At 46.8% G+C, this 22528-nt stretch overlaps 3 protein-coding genes across 3 annotated transcripts in view; 2 read left to right on the top strand and 1 right to left on the bottom strand.

Moving 5' to 3' along the window:
* ZNF761 (zinc finger protein 761) overlaps window positions 1-18636 on the top strand; it is a 43649-nt gene extending 25013 nt beyond the window's left edge. The window contains exons 2-5 of the mRNA XM_036274953.1: window positions 6907-7033; window positions 17619-17692; window positions 18312-18504; window positions 18632-18636. Coding sequence (XP_036130846.1) covers window positions 6907-7033; window positions 17619-17692; window positions 18312-18504; window positions 18632-18636 — 399 coding nt within the window. The remainder of the gene's footprint in view (window positions 1-6906; window positions 7034-17618; window positions 17693-18311; window positions 18505-18631) is intronic.
* LOC118638729 (40S ribosomal protein S15a-like) lies at window positions 15853-16254 on the bottom strand. The gene has a single exon (XM_036274865.1). It carries the CDS (start codon window positions 16243-16245, stop codon window positions 15853-15855), a length of 393 nt encoding a protein of 130 aa, XP_036130758.1. The 5' UTR covers window positions 16246-16254.
* Window positions 18618-20261, top strand: LOC118638333 (zinc finger protein 723-like). The gene has a single exon (XM_036274073.1). The coding sequence runs from the start codon at window positions 18636-18638 to the stop codon at window positions 19572-19574; it is 939 nt and encodes a 312-aa protein (XP_036129966.1). The 5' UTR covers window positions 18618-18635; the 3' UTR covers window positions 19575-20261.
* Window positions 20262-22528: the final 2267 nt, after the last annotated feature.

Raw genomic sequence — 22528 nt, 5'->3', positions numbered from 1 at the left:
TCCCTGGGCTGATGCCTCTAACAGCTGAGCCAAACCGGCCAGGGCTAAAGTGCTGTTTTTAAAATATACTGTTGTACTGTTTGCAGTTTTACAGACTTGTCCCATAAAAATCACTGTGGTCTGGGAGACTCAACAATAATTATGGAAGTACAAGTATTTATTAATAGAAAGTTCTAAGCCCGTGGTATGTGGCTTAGTGGATTGAACATGTTCACATGGACTGAGAGGTCCTGGTTTTATTCCTGGTCAGGACACATGCCCGGGTTGCGTCCAGGAGGCAGCCCATCTATATTTCTCTTATCACATGGTGTCCCATAGCCTGGGAACTGGCGCCAGGCAAACTGCTCAGCCGTTACCTCGCTTACCCAACCTAGACTCCCACCCTGTTTCAGGAACTGTTTGCCCCAACTCATAGATCAACTCCTGTCGCATTCTCCTGTCCTAGTCCAGGAACTGTTTGCTCCGGGACAATAGACTCACATCCCAGGGGCTCCAGCCCCTCAGGACCTAACCCTGACAACAAATTCCCGCTGCCACAGGCGCAGATATAAAAATCACAAACCCCAGCATCGGTCGCGGCTTCTCCGACTCGACCCGGCGTCTGTGAACCCGCCCGGAGTGTACCCAATAAAGCCTGATTTCTGCTTATTCGGCTGTTTGGCTCTTTGGTTTCTTCCCACCTCCCACCGGCGGCGCCTGGCTACCTTACACATGGGTGTTCCTCTGTCCCTTTTTCTCTCTAAAAAAAAAAAAAAAAAAAAAAAAAATCAATAAAATCATTTATTTTTTAATTTATATCCCACTCTAGGATATTTTTCCATGCTTGTTCAGAAAGAATGGGGGAGGGAGGGGGGAGAAACATCCACATGGGAGGGAGAGGGATACATCAGTGGTTGCCTCCGGCACCACCCCACAGACCCAATCAGGACCAGGATCACAGTGGGGGGGGTGTGCCCCTTACAGACAGGGGACCCCGCAATAGTCCGCAGGCCAGAAGCTCTAAGCGCTGAGAAAAACCGGCCACGGCAATAAAAACATTGAAAAGCAGCCCTGGCCGGTTGGGCCGGTTTGGCTCAGCGGTTAGAATGGTTAGAACGTCGGCCTGCGGTCCAGAGAGATCCGGGTTCCTTTGCTAAAGACACACCCCCCTGTGGCAGTGTGTCCCCGGCCCTATTGGGTCGTGCAGGTGATGGCCCCTCGATGTGTCCCTTTCACATCAATGTTTTTCTCTATATATATTCCTCACTCTCCCTCCCACTCTATCTAAACAAAAAATGGAAAAATGTCCTCGGGTGAGGCTTAAAAAAAAAAAATTTGAAAGCTGAATCCCGGTGGAGGCATCTAGTTCGCTCCTCCCCCTCCCAGGGCTCCACCTGCACCAGCCTGCAAGCCCCTCCCGCGGCCCTGCCCGCATGCGCTCTGCCTTCTCTCCGGGTTCAGCGCTGGGAGGAATTGGGCATGCGCGGTATCTTCAATTTATTTTTTTTTCCCCCAGAAGGGAGTAGCGAGTGCCGAGGTCTCCCGGACCTTTGTGGTTTGTGTCATCTTGGTTCCAACCCGGTCTCCGTAGTTCTGGTGGCTGCACCAGGAAGCTTGGGGTCCCCGCGGGCTCTGAGGATCTCGGTGCTGCGTGTCCAACAGCCTTTCGTGGGGCAGGTGAGTGCGCCCTGGTGTCGGTGCCGCTGGGTGCAGGGACCCCGCGCGCTTGGAGGAAACTGAGGCCCTGCCGCCGGGTGCAGGGACCCCGCGCGCTTGGAGGGAACTGAGGCCCTGCCGCCAGATGCAGGGACCCCGGGCGCTTGGAGGGAACTGAGGCCCTGCCGCCGGGTGCAGAGACCCCGCGCGCTTGGAGGAAACTGAGGTCCTGCCGCCGGGTGCAGGGTCCGCGTGCGCTTGGAGGAAACTGAGGTCCTGCCGCCGGGTGCAGGGACCCCGCGCGTCTGGAGGAAACTGAGGCCCTGCCGCCGGGTGCAGGGACCCCGCGGGCTTGGGGGAAACTGAGGCCCTGCCGCGTGGTGCAGGGTCCGCGTGCGCTTGGAGGAAACTGAGGCCCTGCCGTGGGGTGCAGGGTCCGCGTGCGCTTGGGGTAAACTGAGGCCCTGCCGCCGGGTGCAGGGACCCCGCGCGCTTAGAGGAAATTGAGGCCCTGCCGCCAGGTGCAGGGACCCCGCGCGCTTGGAGGAAACTGAGGCCCTGCCGCGTGGTGCAGGGTCCGTGTGCGCTTGGGGGAAACTGAGGCCCGGCCGGCAGGTGCAGCGACCCCGCGCGCTTGGAGGAAACTGAGGCCCTGCCGCCAGGTGCAGGGAACCCCGCGCGCTTGGAGGAAACTGAGGCCCTGCCGCCATGTGCAGGGAACCCCGTGCGCTTGGAGGAAACTGAGGCCCGGCCGCCAGGTGCAGGGAACCCCGCGCGCTTGGGGGAACTGAGGCCCGGCCGCCGGGTGCAGGGACCCCGCGCGCTTGGAGGAAACTGAGGCACTGCCTCGGGGTGCAGGGACCCCACGCGCTTGGAGCAAACTGAGGCCCTGCCGTCAGGTGCAGGGACCCCGCACGCCTGGAGGAAACTGAGGCCCTGCCGCCGGGTGCAGGGACCCCGCGCGTCTGGAGGAAACTGAGGCCCTGCCGCCGGGTGCAGGGACCCCGCGGGCTTGGGGGAAACTGAGGCCCTGCCGCGTGTTGCAGGGTCCGTGTGCACTTGGGGGAAACTGAGGCCCTGCCGCCAGGTGCAGGGACCCCGCGCGCTTGGGGGAAACTGAGGCCCTGCCGCCAGGTGCAGGGACCCCGCGCGCTTGGAGGAAACTGAGGCCCTGCCGCCATGTGCAGGGAACCCCGCGCGCTTGGAGGAAACTGAGGCCCTGCCGCCATGTGCAGGGAACCCCGCGCGCTTGGAGGAAACTGAGGCCCTGCCGCCATGTGCAGGGAACCCTGCGCGCTTGGGGGAAACTGAGGCCCTGCCGCCAGGTGCAGGGACCCCGCGCGCTTGGAGGAAACTGAGGCCCTGCCGCCAGGTGCAGGGACCCCGCGCGCTTGGAGGAAACTGAGGCCCTGCCGCCATGTGCAGGGAACGCCGCGCGCTTGGAGGAAACTGAGGCCCTGCCGCCATGTGCAGGGAACCCCGCGCGCTTGGAGGAAACTGAGGCCCTGCCGCCATGTGCAGGGAACCCTGCGCGCTTGGAGGAAACTGAGGCCCTGCCGCCAGGTGCAGGGAACCCTGCGCGCTTGGGGGAAACTGAGGCCCGGCCGCCGGGTGCAGGGAACCCCGCGCGCTTGGGGGAACTGAGGCCCGGGTGCAGGGAACCCCGCGCGCTTGGGGGAACTGAGGCCCGGCCGCTGGGTGCAGGGACCCCGCGCGCTTGGAGGAAACTGAGGCCCTGCCTCGGGGTGCAGGGACCCCACGCGCTTGGAGCAAACTGAGGCCCTGCCGTCAGGTGCAGGGACCCCGTGCGCTTGGAGGAAACTGAGGCCCGGGCGCCGGGTGCAGGGACCCCGCGCGCGCTTGGGTGAAACTGAGGCCCTGCCGCCGGGTGCAGGGACCCCGCGCGCTTGGGGGAAACTGAGGCCCTGCCGCCGGGTGCAGGGTCCGCGTGCGCTTGGGGGAAACTGAGGCCCTGCCGCCGGGTGCAGGGTCCGCATGCGCTTGGAGGAAACTGAAGTCCTGCCGCGGGGTGCAGGGTCCGCGTGCGCTTGGGGGAAACTGAGGCCCTGCCGCCGGGTGCAGGGTCCACGTGCGCTTGGGGGAAACTGAGGTCCTGCCGCCGGGTGCAGGGTCCACGTGCGCTTGGGGGAAACTGAGGCCCTACCGCCAGGTGCAGGGACCCCGCGCGCTTGGAGGAAACTGAGGCCCTGCTTCGGGGTGCAGGGACCCCACGCGCTTGGGGGAAACTGAGGCCCTTCCGCGGGGTGCAGGATCCGCATGCGCTTGGGGGAAACTGAGGCCCTGCCGCCGGGTGCAGGGTCCACGTGCGCTTGGGGGAAACAGAGGCCCTGCCGCGTGGTGCAGGGTCCGCGTGCGCTTGGTGGGAACTCAGGCCCCGGTGCTGGGGCCGCTCTCTAGGCGGTGGGACGCCGCCTGCCGCGTGGCTGTCGTCCTGGAAACCGGCCCCTCGGCCGCCCTCTCAGTCCGCGCCGCTTCCCGTCTCCGGAGACGACTCGAGGGCAGTCCGGCCTCCTGCGCGGAAGAGGGGACCCGGTCTGGGTGACTGAGGAGCTCATGGGGTGTGGGCCTGAGGTGGGATATATCGGCTTGAGGCTTTATGTATTTAATTTGACATGAGCTGAGTCGTTTTAGGTCAAGGGATTTGAATGAGAATTCCAGATCTCCGCTTCCAAGGCTTGTGAATTTCACAATTAATTGGCTTTTCTTGCAAACATACACTCAGAGCGGAGAGAGCTGTTGGTCGTGGGTCCCTTTTCATTTCCTGGGATGGCAAGAAGGAGGTGACTCGGGAAGAGAAATGACTGGGTCTGTCAGCCCATGATGCTATTTCCAGGAATACTAGAAACGTTGGGGCTTCTTTTTATTTTCTCCCCTCTCCCATGGGTTTGCTTTTTTTTTTTTCTAGCTCGGACACGTAATTCATGACAAAATATTTTTTTCTTTGTTGATTTTAGAGAGTGAAAGGGACATGGAGACAGAGGCAGAAACCTCGATGATTGCGAACTTCGATGGGCTGACTCCTGCATTCCCCTCAACGTGGATGGGGCCCACAACCCCGGCATGTATGGCGACCGAGAATCGATCCAGAGACCTCCTGGTGCATGGGTTGATGGTCAAACACTGAGCCACACTGGCCGGTCCATGAAGATCTGGAAAAAAATTTTTTTCATTGAATTTATTTATTTATTTTTATAGAGAGGAAGAAGAGAGAGAGAGAAACATCGATGAGAAACATTACATGGCTGCCTTCTGCACATCCTCTGCTGGGCAACGAACCCACTACTCACACATGTGCCCAGACTAGGAATTGAACATGGACCTCTCAGGCCATGGAATAGTGCTCAGTACACAGGGACACACCAGCCTGGCTTCGTTTTAAATATATTGTGTCTGTCCAGCTGGTGTGGATCAGTGATCGAGCGTCGCCCCCTGCACCGAGAGGTTGCGGGTTCCATTCCAGGTGAGGACATATGCCCAGGTTGTAGGCCCAATCCCCATTGGGGGCATGCAGGAGGCCCCCAATCGATGTTCTCGCTCATCAATGTTTTTCTCTCTCCCTTTCTCATCCTCTTCCTCTAAAATCAATAAAGGGAAAAAAATTATAAATATATTGTGTCTCTTTCAGGTTTTGACCCCTTTGTTCTTTCTATATATGTTGAAACATCTGTTGGTACTTAGTCAATAACATTAGGCTATTTCTGGTGCACTTGGTAAGGATGTCAATGATCTTAACAGTCAGAATCTAGTTCTGTGAGTCGGTCTAATACTCAGCAGCATTTTCCTTTCCTTCATGTGATTTGTTGAAGTAGTGGCTGAGCCACAGAGGAGCTGTTCTCAAGTCCCTCTTGTCCATTCTCTGAAAATTCTAGATGGTGGAGTGGATTCACCTGAAACTTCATTCCCATAGAGCCCATCTATTCATGGTGAAGTTATTTCAGCAGCATGTTTAAATAGCTAACATTCTAAAAAGGTTTCACTGTGAAGACCTATATTGTTTGTAATTTCTGGAAGTTCCTGCTTCAGCCCCTCACACTACCCAGAGGTCTGGGGTCTGCTGGGTGTGATGTCTGTGCCCAGTGCTACCGAACACAGCTCTGGGGCAGGTGCACAGGCGTGAGGAGGGAACTAGATAAAGATGCTGTATCGGGTCCCTGCATCGCCAAGGCATCCGCAGGCCTTTAAAGCTGAACTGCTTTTGTTCGGGTTACTGTCAGATCCCTGGAGGAGTTTTATGAAATGACCTCCACTGTGCTCTCTCTCCTAGAGTTGGAGGGCTGCTCTGGGTCAGGCATCTTTGTTTACTGAGGTGCCACAAGTGAGTCTAAGGAAGCCCAGGGATCAGCAGGAGGGGCCCCGGGAGCATTTGTGAGTGGGGCGCAGGCTTTAGTCAGGGATGTGACAGGGTGGTCTGTTGGGGTCAGAGATCCCAGACGCCATCCCACGTTCCCCTGGCTGTAGGGACGTTCCCCTGGCTGTAGGGACGTGTGCAGGTCTGTGGGAGGGGAGTGCACATGAAGACAATAAAACAATCCTCACAGTGTGGTCTCCCTGCAGGAGCTCATTGTTCCTGACTCTCCTGTGATAAAGGACAGTTCCAGGTCCTTCTGACTGTGAGTGTGCTGGGAGCTGATTAAGAGGCTGTGCGGACACATTCGAAGGCACATTCTGTGACTCCAACATAACGTCACCTGAGAAAACAACCCTGAGCAGGACCAGGACCAGGACAAAATGGCTGCTTCTCCGGTAAAAGACGTGTCGTGGGTCAGAGGCTGTGTCTGCTTTTCCTTTCACGTGGGTGGAATTCAAAGCTGCAACCTTTATTTCTCTACTTCTGATGTTCTTCCTAGTGAGGTTGTTTTCCTATACTAACTTTTATTTTCTTATTTACAAAAAAATGTTTTCATTGATGTTTTAGAGAGACAGCAAGGGAGAGAGAGATAGAAGCTTGGATGTGGGAAAGGAACATTATTGGCCCCCTGAGTAAGCCCCCTACTGGGGATCAAGTCCACAACCCTGGCATGTGCCCTGGCCAGGAATCGAACTGGTGACCGTTTGGTACATGAGTTGATGCTAGCCAGTCTGCCACCCCGGCCAAGCTACCCTGTGTTTTTTTATGTACTATTTAGAAGAATGGCACGTGGCCTGGAAACATTGGCGTCATTAGTAAAAACCACTTCTCCTAACAGTTTCGATGTTGGGTGACCTTAGGAACGTCTGGTCGCCCCTTGGTCAATGTGTCTTTCCTTTCAGGGCCCGCTGACCTTCAGGGATGTGGCCGTAGACTTCTCTCAGGAGGAGTGGGAATGCCTGGACCCCGCTCAGCGGACATTGTACCAGGATGTGATGTTGGAGAACTACAGGAACCTGGCCTCCCTGGGTGAGGATGACTTCCTTCTAGAATTCCCATTCCAGCCGCCAGAGTTTCTTTCTTTAATATGTTTTGGGGGCTTCTTCTTTGTGTAGTAGACTTCAGAGTCTTGCTGTCAGGGAACAAAAATGGGGATGCTGTTGTACTAAGAAAGAGTATGTGATACATGTGAATTACAAACTCAGTGTTTGAAGTTTTTGTGTTGTCTAGAATAAATGAGGTCCTATCAGGAAACAGTATTTTAGGAAATCATTTTGGGGAGTATTCTACTGTTCAACCAAGTTTTCTTCCTGAGCATGATCTGGATTGGATATGGGAGCATGTCTATCAATACTCATGTTCCATTTTCTTCCTATTTTTTTTTTTTATCCTCCCTCGAGGACATTTTTCCATTTTTTATTCAGATAGAGCGAGAGGGAGAAAGAGAGTATAATCGACGTGAAAGGGACACATCAAGTGGCTGTCACCCGCACGACCCATCCAGGGCCGGGGACAAACTGCAACCGTGGTACATGCCCTTAGCGGGAACCGAACCTGGGCCTCTCCGGACCGCAGGCCGACGCTCTAACCGCAGAGCCAATCCGGCCAGGGCTTATGTTCCATCTTCTTTCTCACTGTTTCTTACTTATTTATTTTCTACTTTTTTTTTTATCCTCACCTGAGGATATTTTTCCATTTTTTGTACAGATAGAGTGGGAGGGAGAGAGAGGAAGGGAGAGAGAGTGAGAAACATCGACGTGAAGGGACACATCGAGTGGCTGCCACGCGCACGACCAACCAGGGCCGGGGACAAACTGCAACCGAAGTACGTGCCCTTAGCGGGAACCGAACCCGGGTCTCTCCGGACCGCAGGCTGACGCTCTAACCGCTGAGCCAAACCGGCCTGGGCTATTTTCTACTTTTTTTTAATATTAGGAAAAACGAACATCCATTGGCTGCCCCTGCATGCCCCCTACTGGGGATCGTGCCCACAATCTGGGTTTGTGTCCTCTACCAGAATTGAACCCGGGACACTTTGGTTTCCGGGCTGGTGCTCTAACCGCTTAGCCAAACTGGGTAGAGCCTCACTTTATATCTTCTTTGTTTTGTATTTTATGACATAGCTTTAAGATTTTATTGCTTGCAATTTTACAGATCTACAGGAGAAATCAAAGTGATTTTTGTTTCATTATTAGCTTTTTGGGAATTTTTCTATTGGTGTATATATTTACACGTGCAAGAAATCTTGACATTTCCATATGCTTCAGTGTTTAGAATTTTTGAAGTGCATCTAGAAGTATTTTCTTACTCATTTTTCATAGGGCAGGTTTAATGCTGAGAATATCTTAAGTGTTTTTGAGTTGGAAGAGTCTTTCTCTTTTGTTGATGTTTTGTAACGGAAAGTATTCTTGATTGATAGATTTTGGTTTTTTATCAGTTCAGTGTTTTCTTTTATGCTTTTTTAAAATTTGATTTCTGCTGAGAAGCCCAGTGATCATCATAGAGGAGCTGTCTTTTCCTTGTTAAGTATTTTTTTTGTTCTTATTCTTTTTACCTTTTTTATTTTTTTTTTTGATATTTTGTTCAGATAGAGTGGGAAGGAGAGAGAGAGAAACATCGACGTGAAAGGGACACATGGAGTGGTTGCCACCCGCACAACCCAACCAGGGCCGGGGACAAACTGCAACTGAGGTACGTGCCCTTAGCGGAAACCAAACCCGGGTCTATCGGGACCGCAGGCCGATGCTCTATCCACTGAGCCAAACCAGCCAGGGCCTTTTTACCTTTTTAAGGTATTTGAACAAGGGGATTCATTATGTTTTGATTCTGATATGTCCTTCTGTTGATATTTTTACATTCATTCTACTTAGAATTCAGTGAACTGCTTGAATTTGTATATCACTTTCTCTAAATGTTGGGATTTTAACTAAGTTTTTTAACTTTTAATGTTTTGATCAAATCAATCTGAGTGACATTATTTAATAGAGGTGAGTATGTAAGTTTCAGGTGTGGATTTCTAGTATATATTGTACTGTTTGCCCATCACCCAAAGTCAGATCATCTTCTGTCACCATATTAGGCCCCTTCACCCCCCGACCTCATCATCCTGTGGCAACCACCACACAGCTCTTGTGTCCATGAGTTTCAGTTTTATATTCCACATATGAGTGAAAGTATGTAGTTCTTAGTTTTTTCTGCCTGACTAATTTCACATAGCACAATATTCCCAAGGTCCATCATGTTGTTGCAAATGTCAGTATTTTCTTATGGCTCAGTAGGTCATATTCCATTGTGTGTATGTGCCACATCTTTTTGTTTTTGTTAATCTTCACCTGAGGAAAATGTTTTCATTGATTATTAGAGAGAATGGAAAGAGGGAGGGAGGGAGGGAGGGAGACACATCAACTCGTTGCCTCCCATAGGACCCCAACCAGGGTCAGGGATTGAACCTGCAACCCAAGTATGTGCCCTTGGTCAGAATTGAACAGGTGACCCTTCAGTCCTCTGGGCCACACTGCAAGGGCTGAGCCAACCTGCCACCTTCTCTTTATCCAGGCCTACATCAAAGGACACCTTGGCTGTCCCCATGTCTTGGTTACTGTGTGTAATGCTGCAATGAACATAGGGGTGCTTATATGTCTACAAATATGTTTTCAAGTTTTTCTGGTATATTCCCAGGAGTGGGATTACTGGGTCATATGATAGCTGTATTCTTAATTTTTTGAGGAATCACCGGGCTGTTTTCGAGAGTAGCTGTTGCTATCTACGTGCCCACCAGCAGTGTATGAGGGTTCCCTTTTCTACACAACACCTCCAAGATCTGTTAATACCTGTTGTTGATTATAGCCATTCCGACAGGGATGAGGTGGTATCTCATGCAGTTTTTATTTGCATGTCCCTAATTGCTTGTCAGACTGGACATCTTTGGTCTCCTTGGGAGAGGCATCTGTCTGTTTGATCCTCTGCCCATTTTTTTAGTGGGCTTGTTTAGAGCTGAGTTTTATGAATTCTTGATATATTTTCGATTTTAAGCTTTGTTGGAGCTGTTTGCAAGTATCATCTCCCATTTGGTCAGGTGCCTTTTTGCTTTGTGGTCAGATTCTTTGGCGTTGCAACGAAAGCGGTAATGGGAGGGAAGCGTATATCATGACAGCCCCGTCTCAAGAAATAAGGGAAGTCGTAAGTAAACAACCTAACATTACATCTTAAAGTACTAGGAAAAGAAGCACAAAAGCAGCCCAAAGTCTGCAGAAGAAAGACAATAGTGAGTTGGATATATGAGTATATTTCTTTCTTTCTCTCTCTCTCTCTTTTTTTTTTTTTCACCCGAGGACATTTTTTTCCATTTTTTGTTCAGATACAGTGGGAGGGAGGGAGGGAGGGAGAGAGAGAGAGAGAGAGAGAGAGAGAGAGAGAAACATCAACGTGAAAGAGACACATCGAGTGGCTGCCACCCTCACGACCAACCAGGGCCGGGGACACACTGCAACCGAAGTACGTGCCCTTAGCGGGAACTGAACCTGGGTCTCTCTGCACCGCAGGCCAACGCTGTAACCGCTGAGCCAAACTGGCCAGGGCTCGTTCTGTTTTCTTTTTTTACATAAAGTGGTAGCGGTGAAGGAGGGGACAGAAAAACTTCGATGTGAGAGGACACATGGATTGGTTGCCTCTGGCACAGCTGCGACCTGAACCGGGAAACAGACCTGCAACCCAGGTGTGTGCCCTTGACTGGAATCCAACCTGTGACCCTCTGATGGTGGAATGATGATCTCACCATGGAGTCAAAGCGTCCAGAGATATTTCTTTGTTTCTTTTTTTTAATGCTCACCTGAGGAAATTTTTTAATTTATCTTCAGATAGAGTAGGGGGAGGGAGAGGGAGAGAGAGTGAAAAGAAATATCGTCGTGAGAGAGACATATCAACTGGTTGCCTCCCGCTCAACCTCAAGCAGGGCCGGGAATGAATCACAACCAAGGTACACGCCCTTGACTGGAATCGAACCCAAGACTCTATGAGCCTAACTGGCCAGGGCTGGGATATTTCTTTTGAGCGCAGCTGATCTCCATCTTTGTTTGGCAGTTCAGACCTTGTGTCTCCACTTTTAAGTTTTTGCTGGCACAAATTATCCCTGTCTATGCTGTAAATTTCTGGGTTGTTACCAGTAGAGTTAGGACCTTATGCTCTTTGTTTTAAGTAGAACTCCCTTGAGTATTTCCTGCAATGAAGGTTTTCTGGTGATAAATGTCCTCAGCTTCTGTATATCTAGGAAAGTATTTCTCCTTCATATTTAAAAGATAACTTGGCTGGGTACATTATTCTTGGCGGATAATATCACTTTTTCAGTCACTTAAATATTTTGTGCTGGTATATTCTGGCTTGTAGAGTTTTTGTTGAGAAGTCAGATGATATTCTGATGGGTTTTCTGTTGTAGGTCACTTCCTTTTCCCTTGTCACTTTGAGTATTCATTCTTTGTCATTAATTTTTGACAGTGTTGATACAATATGCCTTTCTGAGGGCCTCTGTGTATTGAGGTAACGAGGTTTTATGTTTGCTTTTTTGGTTTTGACCATCTAGTTGTGATCACAGGTTTGGGAATTTGTCATCCACTACTTGTTTGAATACGCTCTCCATTCATTTCTACCTCCCTTCTTCCTCTTAGTATGCCTGTAATTCTTGTTGGTTTTTCTGATGGAATCAGATCGTTCCTGTAAAGCTTGTTCATTTGTCAAAATGTTTTCATTGATTTTTTGAGAAAGAGAGAACCGTCGATCAGCTGACTTCTGCACAGCTCCTACTGGGAAATGAACCACAACCCAGGCATGTGCCTAGACTGGGGATTGAACTGGAAACTGTCAGTCCATGGGACGATGCTCAATCCACTGAACCACACCTGCCTGGCCTTTATCGTTTTTTTTTTTTTTTTCCAAATCTTTATTTTTGGATGTAAAATGTATTACAGATGTTCCACATTTTTCCCCCATTGACCCTCTCCTCCCCACTCCCGCCCCCTCCCACCTTTTCCCACACTATTGTCTGTGTCCATTGGTTATGCATATAAGTTCTTTGGTTTATTTGTTCCCACCCCTCCAACCCCTTTCCCCTTGAGGTTTGTCAGTCTAGCAATGAATTTGTGCTTCTTACTCCCTTCACCTTTTTCACCCATTCTCCCAACCCCCTTCCCAACTGGCAACCAACAAAATGTTCTCTGTATCTATGAGAATGTTTCTGTTCTTCCTGTTCATTTTGTTTGTAGATTCCATTGTTGATAGATATGTATTCATTGCCATTTTGTTTGTTCATACATTTTATCTTTTTCTTCAAAAAGACTCATCATTTCATATAATAACGGTTTGGTAGTGATGAACTCCTTTAACTTTTTCTTGTCTGGGAAAGTTTTTATATGTCCATCAATTCTAAATGACAGCTTTGCAAGATAGAGTAATTTTGGTTGTAGGTTCTTGGTTTTCATCACTCTGAATATTTCTTGCCACTCCCTTCTGGCCTGCAAAGTTTCTTTTGAGAAATCAGCTGACAGCCTAATGGGTACTCCCTTGTAGGTAACTAGCTGCCTTTCTCTTGCTGCTTTTAATATTCTCTTTGTCTTGAACCTTTTGCATTTTGATGATGATGTGTCTTGGTGTGGGCCTCTTGGGGTTCATCTTGTTGGGGACTCTCAGTGCTTCCTGGACTTGTATGTCTGTTTCCTTCACCAAGTTAGGGAAGTTTTCTGCCATTATTGTTTCAAACAGGTTTTCGATTTCTTGTTCTCTCTCTTCTCCTTCGGGCACCCCCAAGATGCGAATGTGGGCACGCTTGAAGTTGTCCCAGAGGCTCCTTACACTATCCTCATTTTTTTGGTTTCTTTTTTCTTTTTGCTGTTCTGATCGGGGATTTTTTGCTTCCTTATGTTCCAAATTGATGGTTTGCTCCTTGGATTTACATACTCTATTACTGAAGCTGTGTAAATTATTCTTTATTTCAATTAATGCCTCCTTTAATTCTAACTGTGTATCCATGATTTCTGACTGGTCCTTTTTTATGCTCTTGAGGCCCTCCCTAAGTTCACTGAGGTTCTCACTAAGTTCATTGAGCATCCTTATAAGCAGTATTTTGAACTCAGTATCTGTTAGGTTGCTTATCTCATTTTCGCTTAGTTCTTTTATTGGGGTTTTGTTCTGCTCTTTCATTTGGGACCTGTTTCTTTGTCTCCTCATTTTGGCTGCCTCCCTGTGTTTGTTTCTGTGTATTACTTAACGAGAGGTATGGGGCTCGCTGAGACCAGATGCTGCTCATTTGAAAGAATTTAGGAAAAACCTGAAGCAGGATCTAAGACCGGCTAATCCTATGGTTAAGCAAGTGGCAACAGCTTGCGTGGGCTTGAATGTTGTGTGGGGTGGGGCGGGGCCTCAGGGAGTCAGCAGGGCGGGGCTACCAGTGTGAGCCAGGTTGCTGGAGTCCCAGATATGGCTTCTGTCTGCCGCCCCCGGGAAGGGCTCCCCAAAGGAACAAAGGCGTCTTACAGCACGTTTGTCCTGGAGGAAGCCCCCTCTCCAGCTTTCGCTCCAGTGCCAAACAGCTCAGTTCTTCCCTGTGTGTCTCTGGCGCCCCTCGAGCTGCCTCCCCTCCAAGCTTACAGGGAGAGAGTCCGATAAGTCCGTGCGCGGGCCCTTTAAGAAGCTGCCTAGGGCTCCAGCCGCCTCAGCCTCCCTGAGCCTCAGTTCCCGCTCGTTTTTCCAGCCAGAAGTTATGGGGACTTCTCTTCCTGGCACTGGAACCCTGAACGGGGCACCTGGTGTGGGACGGGGACCCCTCAGTCCTCAGGAAGGACCTTCCCAGCCACGGGAGCCTCCTGATTTTTATCCACCACACGCGGCCTGTCTTGCCGCCGCCCCTCCTACCAGTCTGGATGTGGCTGCTGATTTAATTCCGTAGTTGTACGACTTCCATTCAGCTTGATTTCAGGCGGTTCTGAATGATGGTTGTTCTGTAGTTTAGTTGTAACTTTGATGTGGTTGTGGGAGGACGCGATACTGCGTTTACCTACCCGCCATCTTGACCGGAAGTCCCCCTGGCCTTTATCTTTTTAAACACCCTCCATCATTTCTCGGTTCCTCTCTTTGATTTAGCTAATCCTTTCCTCCATCTGGTGGGCTGGGTTTCCTGTTCTCAGTAGTTCCCTCCTAACCTCCTTAATTGCATGCTACATTTCCAAGATTTCTGATTGGTTCTTTTTTAAAGTTCTGTTGTTTTTTTGTAAAGTACGCGTTTTGTTCATTAATGTGTTTTCTGAGTGAATGGAATCACCTGTCTGTGTCTTCTTGCATCTCACTGAGTGTTTGCCGAACTCAGTGTAGCTTCTCTGTCATGTATGTGCCATGGTTCCATGTGCTGCGGCTTCCCTCCTGGACATTTTTTCATTTAGTTTCTGAGCTTCTTCATTACCATGTTTATTCATGGTATCTGCTGGTCTCTTCCTTCTAGGCGTCTGTGGTTGACTTTTCTCTATCAGTTTTCTCTGAAGAGGACTTTCTATCATTTTTTTTTTTTTATCCTCACCCGAGGACATTTTTTGCACAGATAGAGTGGGAGGGAGAGAGAGGACGAGAGAGAGAGAGAAACATCGATGTGAAAGGGACACATCGATTGGCTGCCAGCCGCACGACCAACCAGGGCCGGGGACAAACTGCAACCGAGGCACATGCCCTTAGCGGGAACCGAACCCGGGTCTCTCCAGACCGCAGGTCGACGCTCTAACCGCTGAGCCAAACCGGCCAGGGCCTTTCTACCATTTTCTAGTAGGAGGCGCTGAATCACCAAATGTTGAACTCTGATTTTTCAGGGCTGACCTCAGCTTCATCAGGTACTGTCGCCATGGTACTTGGGATTGGGATTTGTTTTGCTGTCACTGCAATGGTGACCCTGGACCTTCTTGGGTTCCCCCAACACACCTCACTTGGGCATCAATCACAGAGGGAAACATCGATTCTGCAGTAGCTCTTGTTTTCTCAGATACTGTGCTCCTGGACCTGACACCACAGGCATCTGGAAGTGCGTTTTGGGAGTCCTAGAGGAGGCAGGGCTCTGTGGCTTCCTTTCTTTGTCTGAAACACCTCCCCCCGATCGTCGACTCCCAGGGCGGAGCCATTATGTTCTGTTTCTGCCCTGATGTCTGTAACGGGCTCAGCTGCTATTTGCAGGGCTCACCCTGCTGGAGAGCCCACTGAGACTTCATTCCTCCGGCCACAAAGGCATCTGCTACCAGCAGCTTCTTGCTGTCTCTGATCCGAGCTGCTCGCCAGCTCCCGACCACAGGGCTGCATCAGTGGTTGAGTGACATCTGTAGCCGTCTGAGCTCTTCTCCCTTCTTGCCTCCCCTTTTATCCGTTGCCCACCTTCAGATCCTTCAAACTGCTAGTCTCTCATGCTTCTACATTAACCAGGGACTTCTCTCTTGAGTTAGAGTTGATTAAGTTGTTGAAATTTATTGGGGAGAGGCCAACGTGATCTCTCTCACTATCATTCCTCTGACATGACTCCCCACCTCTTGAACTATTCATTTTTTACATAAGTCATCTACTCCTTGTCACTATTCTCTGTGTCAGGCCACTTGATATACAAAGTGGTCAGTTTGTTCGTGTCCCTTGAGACTCTGAGGTTCTCTTTCTTTTTCTAAAAAATTTTTTCTTTATTGATTTTAGGGAGAGGGAGAGAGACAGAAACTTTGATGCGACAAAACATCCACTGGCCGTCTACTGAATACCGTTTACTGACGGTCTGGCCCACAAACGCCACGTGTTCTTTTTTTTTGTTCACTGAGGCATTATATTTCCACATGTGTATTACATCCCTAAGAAAAGAATCCCAGGATTTTCCCTCCTGTATGTTTTTGTCTTGCTTCTTCATGGTCCATGATGCCCGCTGAGGTTGTCAATACAATGAAATTAAACTGACGGGATGCAAGTAGGTTGTTCTCCCATTTTTCTAGATCTTTGAGTTGCACATCAAATCTGGGGCTTGTTACTCCACCCTTGTTCAATCGGCCCGTAAGGTTCATAACAATTTTCCCAGCTCTGTGGTCATCAATAATTTCAGATTCGCCAATGTAACCACGCTTCATCATCACAGTTAGAGACTGGATGATGACTTTGGAGCACGGCCTAATAAGAACCTGGCGTTTGCTTCTCTTTTCAGCATTGTTGATACTCTTCAGAGCATCAGCCAGGTCATTCCTGCGCACCATTATGGCGGCACGGAAAGATGGCAGAAAGAGCTCGGCACGTGTTCCGACAGGGAATTGATCTGGACACATTTTGGTGCATGTGTAGATGGTCAACCATTGAGCCACACTGACCAGGCTACGTTCTCTTTTTTTTTTGAATCCTCACACGAGGACATTTTTTTCCATTTTTTGTTCAGATAGAGTGGGAGAGGGGGAGAGAGAGAGAGAAACATCAACGTGAAAGGAACACATCAAGTGGCTGCCACCCACACAACCCAACCAGGGCCGGGGACAAACTGCAACCGAGGTTCGTGCCCTTACCAGGAACAGAACCTGGGTCTCGCTGGATCGCAGGCCGACGCTCTAACTGCTGAGCCAAACATTTTTGTTGGCTTCCCTGTATTGAAATTTCTAATGCTCTATGTACAAGTTCATTGATTCTCCATTTTTGGTCATAGCTTTCATTGTTGATTGTACTGTATTTTTGATTTCGGGTAGTGTTTTTTTATTTTTTATTAGCTTCCTATTTTTATTTGGTTCATTTTTATATTGCCTTTCTTTGTATTTTCATTGTGATCATGCACAGTTTTTTTGATATGTAGTTGTTGGTTTTGTCCACTTTTCCAATTTAAGATGGTTATTTTTAGTCCTATTTTAGGCAATTAATGTATTTCTGTTAATGCAGTACCAGTTTCTGTAGATTTTTTTCATTGGATTTTGTTTTTCTGTTTCTCTCTGTCCTGATATCTTTTTTTGTGGTTCCGGAATTTAAAGAGCCGGGGTTTCTAAACTTGTTTTTCATAAGCAAAAACAAATCCCAGTTATCTGTTGTAGAAATTCTAATTTTTATGAAAACAGTTTTGGGGCAGAATATGTGTAAGTTTTAAGTTTGACTTTTTTTTGTATCTGTTATTTAAACCATGATATATTTCTGTCCTCGATATCGGTCTTTGCTATTGCAGTCTCTGAAGTGTTTGAACAATGACTGTCTTTTTAGCAGCCATTGCAAAGCATTCGCCATGTACTGAAATTGTTTTAGAATTCTGCCACGCAAAACAGAAAAACATTCTTCACTATGCTGGAAGAAAGTAAGATCTTTGAACAGGCATTACTCTCTTCTCTGTCTCTCCACACAAGAAACTGGGAATTGGGAGCTGTCTTATACTATTGCTACTGTGTGCCAGGGGTTTTGAGCAGGTATCTTTGGCAAATGTAAGCAACTTTTTGTCTCTCTCAGATGTCACTTTTCCTCATTGTGTCTTTGTTGGTCTTGCTTTGAGTACTGAACTTGCTTTGGGAGTACTCAGAATGTAATTTGGTCAATAATTGCTGGTAAGTTCAATGTACATCTACCCGAGTGTCATGAATGTGAAACTTTATGTCATATCTTTCAGCTGTCTTATCTGAGGACAACGAGGCCTTTGTGCCAAAGCCAAAGCTGGAAGATTTATTCCCTGAAATAATACTGGTAAGATATGGAAGGTATGGGTTTTATAGTGTACACTTAGTGAGAGCCTTGGGATTTGAGGAAGAGTGTATGATGAGAAGGTGTGATAATATGGACAGAAGTAACCTGGGACTGTTGTATAATGAAATCCTTGTTACCTAAAGAGGTCAAAGATATTAAACATTTGGGAGTGCCCCCAATTTAGCTCAGTTACATCTGCAGATCAGTGTTCTTCTAAACTTGATGACCAAAAACAATGTGTTACTGTTATGTAATATATCAGAAATAGGGAAAATCTAGAGCTCACATCAGTGATGTTGCAAAGAATAATAAGAATAGTTTGCAGAGTTGTATGGGATTAAACTTTCAGTCAGTCCTTTCTGAAATTTAGTGATTTATCATGCACATATAAGATTTCAATGTGATCAGTTTTGTAACTTCTTTATTAAGGAATCATTATACTACCATCAAGGAATAATGTTTTTTGAAACAAATGTCTAATTTTTTAAAAGGTAGGAGTATTTTTTATTCACCTTCATGGTTTAATAGGTGTTACAGAATCGTTATTTGAGAATAAGTGTATATGTTTAAGGAAATTATAGCTGTCACTAAAGGCCTTTCTGTCTTCAATGATTTCCAGAGTGTATATAATGAAGACAGAAGTTATCAATGCAACGCACATGGGAAAAATGTTAACCAAGAGTCAAATCCTAATAAATATCAGAAAACTCAGCTTCCAGAGAACCATAATAAGGATGGAAAACTCTTTGACCAAATGTCAAATCCGAATATGCATCAGGTTATTTATTCAGTGGAGAAGACAAACAAACAAAGTAAATGTGACAAATCTTTGCAGCAATCTTCACGTCACACTGAACAACAGAATATTCATACCAGGGAGAGAGCTTACAAAGGTGATCCGTGTGGGAGAGTCTTCAGTCCAATGTTCAATCTAAATAGACTGATGGAAAGCCATACAGAACCAAAACGTTATAAATGTGGTAAAATGTTTAATTCCCCTCGCTATATTCATATACATGACAGAAGTCATTCGGGGGAGAGGTCGTATATATGTAGAGAATGTGGCAAAGCTTTTAGAGTGTCCTCATCTCTTTATCGCCATCATAAAATTCATACTGGAGAGAAGCCTCATAAATGCAAAGAATGTGGCAAAGCCTTTGGGTGCTCTTCATACCTTAATCGCCATCATAAAATTCATGCTGGAGAGAAGCTTCATAAATGCAAAGAATGTGGCAAAACCTTTGGGAGCTCTTCATACCTTAATCGCCATCAGAAAATTCATACTGGAGAGAAGCCTTATAAATGCAAAGAATGTGGCAAAGCCTTTGGGTATGCCTCAAGCCTTACTAATCATCAGAGAATTCATACTGGAGAGAAGCCTTATCGTTGTAATGAATGTGGCAAAGCCTTTAGAAGCTCCTCAAATGTAATTGTACATCAGAGAATTCATAGTGGAGAGAAGCCTTATTGTTGTACTGAATGTGGCAAAACCTTTAAAATGTCCTCAAATGTAATTGTACATCAGAGAATTCATAGTGGAGAGAAGCCTTATCGTTGTATTGAATGTGGCAAAGCCTTTAACCGGTCTTCCATCCTTATTACACATCAGAGAATTCATAGTGGAGAAAAGCCTTATCGTTGTATTGAATGTGGCAAAGCCTTTACCCAGTCCTCAGTCCTTACTGCACATCAGAGAATTCATCGTGGAGAGAAGCCTTATCGTTGTATTGAATGTGGCAAAGCCTTTACCCAGTCTTCCATCCTTACTACACATCAGAGAATTCATACTGGAGAGAAGCCTTATCGTTGTATTGAATGTGGCAAAGCCTTTACCCAGTCCTCAGTCCTTACTGCACATCAGAGAATTCATCGTGGAGAGTAGCCTTATTGTTGTATTGAATGTGGCAAAGCCTTTACCCGGTCCTCAGTCCTTACTGCACATCAGAGAATTTATCATGGACTGAAGCCTTCTGAATGTAGATAATGTGCTAGAGCCTTTAACGAGTGTTCAAAAGGTATGGGACATTAGAAAAGTTCATACTGGAGATAAATCTTATAGATGTAAAGAGTGTGGTAAAGTGTTCTACCAGCACACAAAATTTATACTGGAGAGAAGCCTTAGGAATGTGTAAAATTTAGCAAATTCTTTATACGCCATTCATGTGTCACTGTATATGAGAGAGTTCATAGTGGGGAGAAACTTTACAGATGTCAGAATGTGCTAAAGCCTCTCATTGGCAGTGGAATCCTACTAGACATGAGATTCTTCATTCTAGAGAGAAATCTTACAAGTGGCGAAAATGTAGCAACGCCCTATCAGCCCCTGAGAAGTTGCTGAACATCAGAGAATTCACTGTGATGCACACATTACAAATGTACAGAATGTGGCAAAACCTTTCATCACTCTTCATAATTTACTCATTTTTACATCATTCCTAGTGGAGAAATACCGTACAAACTTAAGTATTTTGGAAAAACCTTGTTTTTGCATTCATACCTTACTAATCATCAAATATCTCATTCTGGACAGAAGCCTTAGAAATGTGGACAATGTGGCTAAACTTTTGTGATTGATATCCTACATGACATGAGACGAATTATAGTGGAGAGAAGACTTTCATATGTAAACCATGTGTCACAGCCTTTAAATGACATTCATGCCTCACTGTATATGAGAAAGTAATATATACTGGATAGGAGCATTAGAAATAGTCTATCACATCGATCTTCCTGTCTCTGTCCTGCAAACATGTATGTTGCAAACTTCTTCTCATAGAAAGGAAATATCGATGGACATAATGGGAGAATTGACCTATTGTTATTTGTATTCTTTGTTTATTGTTACTAAGTTGTAGGAATTTGTCCAATATTAAGGACATGAGACCCTTACAGGATCTGTGATTTGCAGTTATTTTGTCCCATTTGATAGATTGTATTTTTACTTTTGTGATAGTATTCTGAGCAAAAAGCATAAATGTTGATGAGGATTGATTTATCTTATTTCATGTTTGACTTTTCTATTGTTGTTATATCTAAAAATCTACTGGGAAACTTAAGGTCATGAAGATTTAACCCTATGTTTTGTTTTGTTTTTTTTTTCCTCACCCGAGGACATTTTTCCATCTTTTGTACAGATAGAGTGGGAGGGAGAGAGAGGGAGAGAGAGAGAGAGAGAGAGAAACATCGATGTGAAAGGGACACATCGAGTGGCTGCCACTCGCATGACCAACCAGGGCCGGGGACAAACTGCAACCGAGGTACACGCCCCTAGCGGGAACCGAACCCGGGTCTCTCCGGACCGCAGGCCAACGCTCCAACCGCTGAGCCAAACTGGCCAGGGCTAACCCTATGTTTTTATCTCAGAGATTTGTATGTTAAGATCTTACCTGTAGCTCCCAAGTAGCTACCATCCCTTGGCTAAAGTGTAACCATTTTAATTCCAAACACCTTCTGAATGAGGGTCCCTAACTGAACACCACGGGTTTTGTGAGACAGATGTGCACTAAATAAAAATGCTCACTTTTAAAAAATGGGATTCATCACATATTTATAGTTTTTAAAATTTTTATTGAGTGACATTGGTTAATTATATGAGTTTCAAGTGTACTGTTGTATATGACATTGTCGCAATATTGTACTGTGTGTTTACAATGTGAAGTCAAGTGTCTTTCCATTCACATTTATCCTCCCCTTACCCTTTTCTGCGTGCCCACACCCCGAGTTACGTCTGCTAATTACCTTTCTACTGTCTATACCTATAACGGGATTTGTTGTAGTGTTGTTTTCCTTTATCCCCTCAGTATCCATTTTAAACAAAATTATGTGAATAAAGAAAAACTTCTCTATTACTTAGTTTTAACTGTGAACTTTCCATTGTGTTACAAATGATAAATATTTTATGAGTTTGAAAAGTCCTGACCTTTTTCTTTAAGTGCTTTCCTAAAATCAGGCAAAGAGTGCTTCCTCCATTGGTCTTTTCTATGGGTTCTTGGGCCTTTGTGAACATGAACACGTCACTGTGTATGCTGTCTCTAGAACTGGTTTATATGGTGCTGCAGGGGCATCCAGATGGGGCCCCTACACTGGTCCTATGGACCACCTTACAGATGGTGCAGAGCCTAGGGCCCATCTCTAAGCCCCGCCCTTTCCCAGGATGATCACCTAAAAGAGCCTCATTTTGAGTTCTCTGTCACGGCCTCATGCAGAGAGATGTGGTGAGGATGTTATTTTTCTTATGTAAAAAATAAAAGAAAACGATGTTTTCTGAATTTTCAGTAGCGTCATTTATACCATTAATTTTTAACTGGAAAGGGGAAATTCATGTCTACTATTGTGTTTGTGGTGTAGAATCTGAAGATGACCCTGGAAGGTGTTGGATGATCCAGAGCATATCTGTACACACACAAAAATCTCAGAAATTTTCTTTCCAAGAAGGGGCACCCTCTCTTCAGACTGAATTCAACTTTTGACATTTCAAACTGCTTTTACCCTAATACTTTAATGAGTTTTTGTTTCATTTTTATTAGTTTTTTCCTTTATTGATGTTTTTTCCTTATCCTCACCTAAAGATATTTTTGTGTTTATCTTCAGATAGAGCAGCAGGTAGGGGAAGAGAGAGAGAAACAATGAATTGAGAGACACAACGACTTGTTACCACCCACTTGACCCCAAGGAAATACCGCAACCAAGGTTCGTGCCCTTAGCAGGAACCAATCCTGGGGACAGTCTGGTCCGTGGCCCAATGGTCTAACCCCTAAGCCAAACTGGCCATGAGTCTCTATTGATTTTTTTTTTTCCCTCACCCGAGGACATTTTTCTATTTTTTGTTCAGAGTGG

Source organism: Molossus molossus, unplaced genomic scaffold, assembly GCF_014108415.1.
Source record: "Molossus molossus isolate mMolMol1 unplaced genomic scaffold, mMolMol1.p scaffold_m16_p_21, whole genome shotgun sequence".
Taxonomy (NCBI): domain Eukaryota; kingdom Metazoa; phylum Chordata; class Mammalia; order Chiroptera; family Molossidae; genus Molossus; species Molossus molossus.
Note: the sequence above shows the minus strand (reverse complement) of the source record. Positions and strands in the feature narration are given on the sequence as shown.